At 39.3% G+C, this 12,623-nt stretch overlaps 1 protein-coding gene across 1 annotated transcript in view; it reads right to left on the minus strand.

Moving 5' to 3' along the window:
* The window catches only part of MOGAT1 (monoacylglycerol O-acyltransferase 1), a 36,627-nt gene that overhangs the window by 5,541 nt on the left and 18,463 nt on the right, over window positions 1–12,623 (minus strand). Inside the window, exons 4-5 of the mRNA XM_043992453.1 lie at window positions 11,130–11,304; window positions 10,099–10,298 (exon numbers count right to left, since the gene is read on the minus strand). Coding sequence (XP_043848388.1) covers window positions 10,099–10,298; window positions 11,130–11,304 — 375 coding nt within the window. The remainder of the gene's footprint in view (window positions 1–10,098; window positions 10,299–11,129; window positions 11,305–12,623) is intronic.

Raw genomic sequence — 12,623 nt, forward strand, 5'->3', positions numbered from 1 at the left:
AAAGAGGAACTTCAAACACATTTGGATTGGTCTCTGTGTCCAAAAAACATCAAGTTAAGGCAGTCAGTTTAACAACTCCACACAAGATAGAAGATTTTTTTTTTTTTAGTGAGGCAATTGGGGTTAAGTGACTTGCCCAGGGTCACACAGCTAGTAAGTGTTAAGTGTCTGAGGCCAGCTTTGAACTCAGGTCCTCCAGAATTCAGGGCTGGTGATTTATCCACTGTGCCACCTAGCTGCTCCAAAGATTATTTTTAAATTTGAAAAAAATACATTGAGTTACGTAGAGCATAGGAGTGATTAGTGGGATAGATTTAAGGAAGGTCAATTAGGAGGATATGACAATATAGTGATAGGGACATGAATTCTAGTCATAAGGCTATCAGAGTCATTACCTACAATGGAATCTTATTACTGTTAATAGAGGAATAAGTCAACAAAGAGTCATTAACATTTATGAACATGTGCAAGGAATTGGGGCCAAGTGCTGGGGGTACATAGGCAGGCATAACGGATCTGGCTGCTTTCAAACAGAAGGGGTAGGGTGGAAAGAAACATAAACACACCAAACAAGGGAAATGTGTTAAGTGCAAGGAGGAATACCAAGCAAAATTCTATTAAGAGCTCAATGGAGACATCATTTTTAGCCAGAAGGTGGGAAGGGAAGTTTTCATGGAGAATGGGAAGTGAGTTGGGCTGTAAAAGGAGGGGCTCCTAAAGGTAGACCTTGGGACAAGGGGGTAAGTTCATTTCTATGCCTGGAAATAATGGCAGGGGAAAAATAGATATGAGTGAAAAGTAAGAGAATCAAGGACAAATAATAATAGCTTACAGTCTGGCTGGGAAGCAAAGTACATGAAAGGGAATAACAATAAATATGAGTGGAAAGGTAGATTAGAGTCAGATTGTAGCATGTCTGTGAATGTTAGGTTCCTGAGATTATATTCTTATTTGGCCAAAAAATAAGGTCTGAAAAAATCAGAGTAATGTATTAGGAAAATTATGCAAGCAGTGCATAATAAGGATTGAGGAAGATATACTCAAAGCAGTTTCTCTGTGATTTCTTATTTGCTACAGTTGCAAATTTTTTTACTTAAAAAAATAAACATCTCTATCCTGTTCTGATGAAGAAATACATAAGTAAGGAGCTACAAAGGGGGAAATCTCCCAAAGTCATATCTTCTTGAAGGACCTTTAGTCTGTTTATCTTATGCAGGGAATGAAACAGCTTTCTGGCATTCTCTACAACTTCTCTCCTTGAGTTCTTTCCAAATTTTTATTTAAGTATAACCCTATTCGAAAGCTTATACTGAGAGTTAAAATTGTGCAAGGCTGTACTTCAGTTCCTTGTTTAAAAAAACCTGGAATCTAAATAACAAATTCTTTCTTGACTTCACCATTAATATGTGTGTGTGTAGATGACCTGAGCTATTGTCAAGTTATAGATTGATGGTCCTGTGCACACATGACTCATTATCTTGCTTAAACCAAACATTAATACATTTTAAAATTTACTTGTGTGTGTGTGTGTGTGTGTGTGTGTGTGTGTGTGTGTGTGTGTGTTTTAGGGGTGAAGCAGTTGGGGTTAAGTGACTTGCCCAGGTTCACACAGCTAGTGTCACGGGTCTGAGGTGGAATTTGAATTTAGGTCCTCCTGAATCCAGGACTAACGCTCTATCCACTGTGCCACCTAACTGCCCCTAAAATTTACTTTTTTTGTTTTGTTTTGTTTTGTTTTGTTTTTGTTTTTTCGTGGAGCAATGAGGGTCAAGTGACTTGCCCAGGGTCACACAGCTAGTTAGTGTCAAGTGTCTGAGGTCAAATTTGAACTCAGGTCCTTCTGAATTCAGGGCCAGTGCTTTATCCACTGTGCCACCTAGCTGCCCCCTAAAATTTACTTTTAAAGTTTGAAAATTATACTTATTCCATGAGCCAATTGAATTACTCCTCTTAATCATCTCTCTGAGATTTATTCAGTATTTATTTATTTATTTGTTTGTTTGTTTATTTATTTATTTGGGGGGGGTGAGGCAATTGGGGTTAAGTGACTTGCCCAGGGTCACACAGCTAGTAAGTGTTAAGTGTCTGAGGCTGGATTTGAACTCAAGTACTCCTGAATCCAGGGCCGGTGCTTTATCCACTGCGCCATCTAGCTGCCCTTATTCAGTATGTATTTAAAAGCAAAGTACATATTTTATAGCAATAAAGATTTCCCCATCGACTGAGGGATGGCCAAATTATGGTAACATTAATATAAGACATAATTCCTACAGCATAAGAATATGGAAAAGCATGGAGAGACTTCTATGAACTGATACAAAGGAAAGTACACAAAACTGGAAGAATAATAAACATGAAAATAGAAAGAACCTCCACAACCCAAACTCAAAACCAAATGCTCTATTATTATGATGACTAGAGTCAACCTGGAAGAGAAGGGGAGAAAATTATTTTTTTTTCTCTTCTTCCTTCTTTGAAAAGAGTGGAGGGGTTGAAGGAAGGGGAGACCATATATTGAGCATTGTGTATGATTCCAGTGGGTAGTTTTGCTGAATTACTTTCTCCCCCTTTCTTCTGTATTCTTTCTTTTGTATTCTTTGCTATAAGGTATGACTCATGAAGTAGGTAGGAAAGGGAGTGGGAAGGATGTACTGGTAAGTGGAGGTAATGGAAAACCAAAGATATCACAAATGTGAAATATACCAATCATGGCCTTGCATTTTCTGAGGAGATAAACAGAGGCAGCAGAAAGACTGACTGGGCTCTTTTTTTAAGCTAGAGAGGACAATAAGAGTCATTTTACCGTGCAGTGGAGTCTAGGACAAATGGGTCTTACTTGGTAATGAGGCACTTTGTACCTGAGTTTATTACTTTTAGGAGGTGAGATTCACACCTCCTTTAATACACTGGAACAAACAATTGACTTCATGGTAGCTTAAAGGTTTGAAATAATGACATAGTAAGTCAACAATCTTAAACTTTCTTTTGTGGGGAAGAATAGACTTCTCCAACTACTGCTAGGTGGTGCACTGGATAGAGCACTGGGCCTGGGGTTGAGAAGAACCAAGTTCAAATTCTGCTCTCATACACTTACTAGTTGTGTGACCCTGGGCAAATTTCTTAACCTCCTTGCCTCAGTTTCCTAAGCTATAAGATAGGGATCCTAATAGCACCTACCTCCTAGGGTTTTTGTAAGGATCAAATGAGGTAATATTTGTAAAGCATTTACCACATAATAGGTGCTTAATAAACGTTTGTTCCCTTCCCTTTGTTCATTTTCAAAGAGGACCAATGACATCGGGGTGATGTCTTGACTCATTCATAAATTCATTAGTGTGGTCAAATTGCACAAAGTTGTCAGCCTCACTCTCTCCTCCAGAGTTATCTAAGTCCAGCAGCAAGACAAAAGTCAAGATGACTGGCGATGGCCCAGGAGGCAGAGCTGGGAAGGCTACAGGAGCAGAATGCTGTCTGAATTGTCAGATAAATCACTGTATCAGTTGTTTTAGCTTGAACATTCTTTGCTGCATGGGAGGGCTCAAATCCAAGGTAGAGAGGAAATATCCAGCAATAACTGGGATATAAAAGTGAAGGATGAAAGGTTCTTTTAAAATAAATAAAAACAACAGAAATTAAAATCACTGTATTCCAAGTTATTTCTTCCAGCACTTTAAAGATAAAGTATCTTTTGCCTCTTCTTTTCAAAACATCACTGTTCTCCCACCAAAATCAAACAGACTTCCTGCTTATGCCAAACATAGATCCATTTTTAATGTTTGAAAGGTTGGGATATGTTTGTGTCCTTGAGAATTGCTGGCAGATGAGACAGTGGATAACAAATGGGGTATGGAAAATAATCAGGTACAGAACAGCATCCCTCCAATATATGCTATAGTGGGATAGCACACTGCCTCCTAGGAGTGAAAAGAGTAGAATTTTGGCTCTGTGCATCTTAGAATGAGTCCCTTTCTCTGTACAAAGGTAATAATAATGCTTGGGTAGTTGTTGTAAGAAAAGTACTTTCTAAACCTTAAAGTGCCATGCAACTATGAATTAATTCCGATTCTCCTGTCTGTTTCTTACTGTAATGAGAAATTGATTACTTTTTGAGAAGTTTTTTTAAAAAATATGAAACTGGGGGCATCTAGGTAGTACAGGTGGTACTGATAGGGTACTGGCTCTGGAGTCAGGAGGACTTGAGTTCAAATCCAGCCTTAGACATTTATTAGCTGTGTGACTGGGCAAATCTCTTTAACCCAAATTGCCTCCCCAAAATAAAAATTAGGGGAAAAAAAAGAAATTGACAAAATCCACAGTTTTTGAAAATTTGGCTAAATTGATATGCCAGTAACATGATCTGGATTCAAACTCATGACAATTGGTCTTTCTGGTTCCAAGACCAGTGCTCAAGACCAGTGCCACCTAGTTGCCCTGCTTGGAACATAGTAAACATTTAATAAATGTTGGCTGACTGACACATGGAGCAAACACCTATTTCTATTGCTAATGAGACATGCAAGAAAACATTCAGAAGACTCTTTTAGCGACGTGTCAACTAAAAACACAATTCCCAGCAAGGAACATTGAAAAGGGTGTGGGATTTGGAATGAAAGAACTTGGGTTCAATCCCTTGCTGGGTTCCTTCCTATGCAAGCTTAGGCAGGGCACTTCTCAATTTCCTCAAGCGTAAAATTACAGGATTAAACAAGGTGACCTCTGAGATCTCTTCCAAGTCAAAATCAATGATCTGTCTTGTAGGAGATCAAATCAAATGGAGATTATAAGAAAAAAGGAGATTTTAATGGAGATGCCAAGAGTGAGAATGACTAGACTCATGTGAGAGGGGCTAATAAAGACAAAAGGAAGAGAGGTTGACCCGAATTTAACTCTTTTAAATTTAATGGGATTAAAGGAATACAATTAAAAGTATATGAAATGAAGAAGCCTTTTTAGCATTAGTGAATGCATCTCACACCAAAGAAGTCATTCTGAGTTTGCTGAGAGAACATTCAAAAGGAGGTTTATGAGGGAAACTGAGGCAATATTTGATGGAAAACTTCTGGGCTATGGGCTGATAGCTGTTGAAAGGAATGTTCACTAAATATTTGAGCGCCTACCATGTAAAAGGTCCCTGGTAGCTTTGTCATGGCTTATGTTAGCAACTCATACATCACTCAAGAGAAAGCGAAACAGTCACGACGAACCAACCCCACTCAGAAACAATCAGAAATGTAACAAAAGGTCTTCTGAATGAGGATTCAGGGATAGAATGGCACGGGCTGATAGGACTCACACTGTGAAAAAACATGTCTTCAAGCAACGGATGAAGAAAATAATCTAATTCGTCAATAATGGTTTCAATGTTATTTGTGATTTGTAGTCCATTTACAATGCTGATTTATACTGCTAAGTCACAATCCTTTACCTTTTGTTCCTCCCTTCCCCTTCTCCCCTAAAACCTTCCACCCCACTCCCATTTGTCAGCTGTGTTTTATATGTTGCCTTCCCCCATTATAATGCAAGCTCATTGAGGGGACTTTGTTTTTGCTTGTATTTGTATTCCCTGTGTCCGGCACATTTTGTTGTTATTGTTAAAGTTATTTTTCAGCCATGTCTGACTGTTTGTGACCCCATATGGGGTTTTCTTGGAAAAGATACTGGGTTTGCCTTTGCCTTCTCTCACTCTTTTTATATTTTACATGGTTAAGTGACTTGCCAAGGGTCACACAGCTAAGCATTTGAGATTGGATTTGAACTCATGATGATTAGTCTTTCCTGTCTGGCACATAGTAAACACTTACTAAATGTCTGTTGGCTGACCGACATATCAAGCCAACACCTACCTCTCTGGAGAGTTTATCCTTGCTCCTAGCTTTCACTTCCTGGGCTAACAAAACAAATTTAGTTCCAGATAACAGCCCTTCTACGCAGCTATCAATCTTTCCTCATCCCTCAACACCTCATATCCCAAGACTTTTCTTCTGCATGCTAAACACCCCCAGTTTCTTTGATCTTTATATGTCCCAGTCTCCAATCACCTCAACATTCTGTTCTCCTTCCTCTTGATATGATCCAAGCGTCCAATGCCCTTCCTAAGAAGTGATTCCCAGGACATGGTACCTTGGAAATGGTCTGACCAGAGCAAAATGCAGCAGCATGAGCACTTTCTTCATTTGGGGCGCTATGCCTCTCGCAGCGAAGCCTGGACTCACATTGACTTGTTTCTTTCTTTCTTTCTTTCTTTCTTTAGCTGCTGCATCACGCTGCTGATGCAAAGTGACTTGCATTTCATTAAACCCCCAGATACTTTACTGTCTAGCCCTACTTCCTCAGCATTTGTGCATTACAGACAACTGATCCCCAAATGTAATCTTTATTATACTGGACCAATGCCTACCTGAGCAAATACTGATGACACATCTGTCACATCAAACTTTTCACTTAATATATTTTGCTGTGACTGGACTACCAAGGACTTAAGGATCCATAACAGCATTGAAAAGACCTCCTCATACAGGAACAGGTATAGGTTAAAGACAACATAGTGCAACAGACAAAATGCTGGGCTTGGAGTCAGGAATACCTAGGCTTAAATTCCACTTCTAACACTTACTATCTGTGTGACCCTGGGCAAGTCACATAACATCTAGAATTTACGTATTAAGTCATGGAGTGCTGAGGGCTGCTAAGTGGAGGAAGTTTCCACATTTGGAGCACCTTACATTGATAAAATATCATATCTTTTTTACATTAGGACCAAAACCTATGGGTATTCATCCGATAACTCCTAACTCAGCACGAGAACTCTAGAATTCAATTCAATGAACATCGTGTTAGGTGCTGGGCATTCAAAGACAAAAATAAAACCATCCCTACCCCCAAGAAGATAGCATTCCATTGCGGGTGGGGGAGATGACAACATAGGTTAGATATATAAATGCAAAGTAATGTTTTGGGGAAGGAGAAGGGAACTAACACCTGAGAAAACTGGAAGAGGCTTTATAACTCTACCTTATCGCTAACATTTGTACAGCACTTAACACATGCCAGGCACTGTGCTAAGTGCTTTGCAATTATTATCTCGTTTGATCCTCACAACCACCTTGGGAGTCAAGTGCTATTATTATTATTATTATTATTATTATTATCTCCATTTTGAAGTTGAAGAAACTGAGGCAGATAGAGGTTAAGTGACTTACCCAGAGTCAAACAGCTAGTAAGTGTCTGAAGCTGGATTTGAACTCGGGTCTCCCTGACTCCAGGCTTGTCACTCTTTCTAGCTTTTCCCAGAAAATGGCACTTGAACTAATCTTTGAAGGGAGCTAAGAATTCTACAAGGTAAAAGTGAGGAGGGAAAGCATTTTAGGCAGAGATGGGAAATGGAATGGAAGATACATGGACTATCACTGGACCATTTTGGCCAAAATGTAGAACATGAAGAGCAGGGATATGAAATCATCCTAGAAAGACAGATTGGAGCCCGACTGGGAAGAACTTTAGCTTTCAAGCCCAAAATAGCTATTTTCTTCCAGAGATGATAAGGAGTCACTGAAGATTCAAGAGTAGGACAGTGACATTCACACAGGTCAGATGCAGACCTTAGGAATAGCAATTTGGTAGCTCTCTGAAAGATGCATTAGAGGGGAAAAACCCAAGGTAGAGAGACAAATGAAGACCCTAAAGTAGTAGTTTAGACCAGAGAGGATGAAGGCCTTGCTGGTGGTTATGGGAGTAGAAATAAGAGTGTGAATGCAGGAGATTTGGTGGAGGTAGAATTGACAAGACTTAGCAACTGATTAGATCTGGGGAGTGAGGGAGATGGTATGTTTTGTTTTGTTTTTGTGGGAAAATGAGGGTTAAGTGACTTGCCCAGGGTCACACAGCTAGTAAATATCAAGTGTCTGAATCCGGATTTGAACTCAGGTCTCAGGTCCTCCTGAATCTAGGGCCGGTGCTTTATCCATTGCACAACCTAGCTTCCCCCAAGGGAGATGGTAAAGTCAGGGATGGGGATCACCTCACAGTGAAAAGCCTGGGTGACTTGGAGAAAGGTGATGCTCTCAAAGAACAAAGAGAATTCAAGCGGAATTCAAGCAGAGGAATAGACAGACCTGGGGGCAGGCAGAAGGTGTATTCCATTTTGGACATATTGTGTTTAATCTGCCTATAAGATATCAAGGTGAATACATCAACCAGTCATTTGGTGATAAAAGGACTGAAGCTCAGGGGAGAGATGGGGGCCAGATATATAGATCTGGGAGTCATATGCATAAGGATATCTGAATATATTGGGGCTGCAGTTAGGTGGCCCAGTGGATAGAATGCTGGGCCTGAAGGCAGGAAGATTCATCTTCCTAAGTTCAAATGTGGCCTCAGACACATTAGTTGTATGACCCTGGACAAGTCACTTAACCCTGTTTGCTTCAGTTTCTTCGTCTATAAAATGAGCTGGGTAAGGAAAAGACAAAATACTTCAGTATCTTTGACAAGAAAACCCCAAACAGAGTTACAAAGAATCAGACACAACTGAAAAAACCACTGAACAACTTTTTAGGGCAACCAAGTGGTGCAATGGATAGAATGACAGGACTATAGACAGGAAGATCTGAGTTCAAATCCAGCCTCAGACATTTACTAACTGTGTGTTCCTTGGCATGTCACTCAACTTTGTTTGCCTCAGTTTCCTCATCTGTAAAATGAGCTGGAGAAGAAAATGGCAAAAAAAAAAACAAACAGTCCAGTATCTTTGCCAAGAAAACCCCAAATGGGGTAATGAAGAGTCAGACACAACTGAAGCAACTGAACAAAAACAACAAAAAATGAGATCGTCAAAAATGACAAGAGCACAGAGGAGAGGCCCCAGAATAGAGTCCTGGGATATACCTATTCATGGAAGAAAAACATGGATGATGATCCAGCAATGGTCAAGACAGGTAAGAAGAAAACCAAGAGAAGATAATGTCGCACAAGCCCAGCCAGGAAAAAGTATCCAGGAGGCGGTGATGGTCAATAATGTCAAACACTGTAAAGAATTCAAGAATAATGGGTTAGGGTCAGCTAGGTGGCACAGTGGATTGAGTACCGGCCCTGGACTCAGGAGGACCTGAGTTCAAATCTGGCCTCAGACACTTAACACTTAATAGCTGTGTGACCCTGGGTAAGTCACTTAACCCCAATTGCCTCACTAAAAAATAAATAAATAAATTTTTAAAAATTGTAAAAAAGAAAAATGGGTTGAAGAATATTGACTTGATCTAGCAATTTTTTGTGTGTGAGGCAATTGGGGTTAAGTGACTTGCCCGGTCACATAGTTAGTAAGTGATAAGTGTCTAAGGCAGGATTTGAACTCAGGTCCTCCTGAATCCAGGGCTGGTGCTCTATCCACTGCACCACCTAGTTGCCCTGATCTAGCAATGAAAGTATCTTTGATACCCTTGGAGAAACAGTTTTGGTTGAGTGGTGGGCTCAGAAATCAAACTGTAGGGGTCTGAAATGAACAAGAGGTGGGGACTCAGAAACAAGTGTAGCCATCTTCTTCTAGAATCACAAAGGCACAGAGAAATTGAGTCACTTCTCCAAGGTCACAAAGCTAGTAAGTGTCATGGGAGGGATTCAAATCTAAGTCTTCCAGACTCCACTGCCAGTATTCTATCCACCATACCATCTAGCTACTCTAGGAGTCTGGCAGTGAAATGGAGAACAGATATAAGACAAAAGTTTGAGAGAAAAGAAGAGTTAAGTTCTTGTTGTTGTTTTTCTTTTTTAATGAATGGGAGAGATTTGGTTATGTCTATAGGCATTAGGGAAGCATTCTGTAGAAACAGAAGGGACTGAAGGCTCTCAGATTTAAAAAGCCATGAAATACCACTGAAAGAGAAACTAGGGTCACTTCAGAAATATAATGCATATTACAAATCGAAACTATTTAGAAATTCCTGCTCCAATTATGTCACCAATATCCCTTGTTTGTTATTTGCCCTGTTATCTTAAAAGGATTTCTTATATTTGGACCTCTTTATCAAAAACAATCAACACTATTAGCCATGCAAAACTTTTATTGATTTTTAACATCCCCACAATCATCTTCCAGATACCTACCAACAGTGAAAATAGGTTTCCTGTAGGGCATCAGGCCAAAATTGTATTGAAAAACTCCTCTGGCATGAAATAGTGGTAAAGTAAAGCCCACTTTCTGGTAGAGTTTCTCCTGGACAGCTCTGAGCCATGAGCCTTCAGGATTGTTCACTTGTTTAAACAGTTCATTCTCACCAAAAGAAAACACAGGAACCAAATAAGCCCTGTAAAAACAAACAGAGGAATTCAGAGAAGAGCTGAAATAAAATAAAAACTTTTTTTAAAAGGAAAAGGATATAAAAATATTAACCCATTCAGTTACCTTGAAATAAAAATCAAAACATCTAAATCTCGCTATAATGCTGCCCTGGTGGTCCTCAGCATGGGATTATTTTTTAGGTGAAATATCCAAGGTTCTTTTGGGATTTTGTTCACTAAGCCACTCTGACTGAGGTCCACATCAGCCCGGCTTTATATTTATTTTTTTTCCAGCTTTATATTTAAAAGACACTCTAAGGGGAGCTAGACCATATCAAAGTTCTGACATATTTTTTATAGAAGAAAGAGGATAACTGATATAATGACAGACGTTATCCAATCTGAGTCTCAAAAATATCCTGTGAATTCGTACTGGAAGTATCACTATTCTCACTGGATATCTAGGAAATTGAGCCTCAGAAAAGTGAAATCAGATGTCTATGGTCATACAGCTGTTATGCACCAGAAGTATGATTTGGTTCTTGCTGTCCAAATCCAGAGTTCTGTCCACTACACCAATACTGCCTCTGCTCTTAGAACTTTCATGATCATTAGTTTATCTATACCTCTACTGACATCCTGTGCACAAGTGATTTCAAATAACATAGCAAATTCTTAAGTGACGCCCCAACGGAAAAGTACAAATCTCCACTCACCAAACATGGAATTGTCCATTACAAATGGAACAGACTGGATCAGTGAGATTTAAGGGCCCCCTCTCATAAAGGCTTCTCTAGTCAGACTGACAAGTGGCAGAACATTCCCATCAGAGGCAACAGAATGGACAAGCTACCTACCCATGTGTCAAAGCCATTTTAATAAACCCCTTTCTTTTGCTGATAAACAGAGTAAAACTTCCAGGATGTGCAACCAGTGACTCTTCTGCTCCCCCAAGTACAATGACTGAAATGTTTCCACCTTCCTCCTTGCTTAGCACATGAGATACACATTGTTTGGAAACCGAGACTGCTCCTTGGTGAATAAAATAAAATAAGATGAAATTATTTTATTTTAAGGTACTATTGAGGTACTAGTATGTCTTAAACCCAATTTCCTCTATTGCCCTTTTTAAGGAATGACATTTTTTCCAGAAAAAAAACCACACATTTTATGGAATGAAATTTGCTATAACTAATTACATAAAGATACTGAAACAAATTTTGGAAGATTAGTTAAATCCTAAGGTCAATAAACACCATTTTTTACGATATCAAATGTAGGCATCTGCACAACTTTGATGGTTCCTCACTTAGATTATCATTGCCATCATCATCACCTCTAAAAAGTGGAGTAGTGGGTCCTTTGGTGAGGTACTGTAGCATGATTGGCCATACAACATACAAGAAAGAGACTGCAACAGAAACATGGACAAGAATAGGAGGAATTCACTGGTATACTGATTTCCGCATATCAAGTGGTATAAAAAAGTAGGGACGTTACTAATATTTACTCTTTCCATCCATCACCATAATTCCATGGCTAGATAGCAAATGAGTCCAAGGCAGAGGCTCTGACATACACGGTTACAGTGATCCTGGTCCATATGTGGGATCCTTCTCCATCATGTGGGATATATGACAGTCCCTGTCCTTAAACAATTTAAGGTATCCTATTTATCATTTTTTAAATTCTTCTCCATAATCCAGCACTGTGCTTTGTACACCATTGGTGCTTAATCGCTGTTGATCTATAGTATGAATATGTTGAAATCATTCAGGAGAACAATGAACATAGATCCTTTGGGTGAGATATTTCTGATTGCCTGCATGCCTGTTCCCTTGTGTATTGTTTCTCTGTGAAAAATCATGTGCATGGAGCTGCACCACAAACTGCTGAGACCTAGTTATTCTGGCATACCAAAGGGCTGGGATTAACTATTGAGTCACAATGTCAGTGACATCTTCACCCTTGATACTAACTCTTGAGCATGTGTCACTTTTGCTAGATATGCCTAAGGTGGTGTCCTGTGTCACTTCTGCTAGATATGCCTAAGGTGGTGTCCTGGTAAAGGTCATGGGGTTCTTACACATGTGTTTTTATATTAGCATGATTATTTGCATTTTTAAAGGAAAATTTATTTTTTTTACACAAGATTCAAGTAAACTAAAGGATATTCTAAAAGGCACAGAAACATCTAGTCTGAATTTTAAAAAATAAGATGTGTGGGTTGATGGAGATTTAGGCTTTATCATTAAGCAGGGCTTTTTTTGGAATTGGGAGATTTGTAGAACATGTTACTGTGGAAGAAATTACCTTCTTCCCTTAGTCTAAATTAAATCTTTTGGAATTGT

This window comes from Dromiciops gliroides, chromosome 3 (genome assembly GCF_019393635.1).
Source record: "Dromiciops gliroides isolate mDroGli1 chromosome 3, mDroGli1.pri, whole genome shotgun sequence".
In the NCBI taxonomy this organism is placed as follows: domain Eukaryota; kingdom Metazoa; phylum Chordata; class Mammalia; order Microbiotheria; family Microbiotheriidae; genus Dromiciops; species Dromiciops gliroides.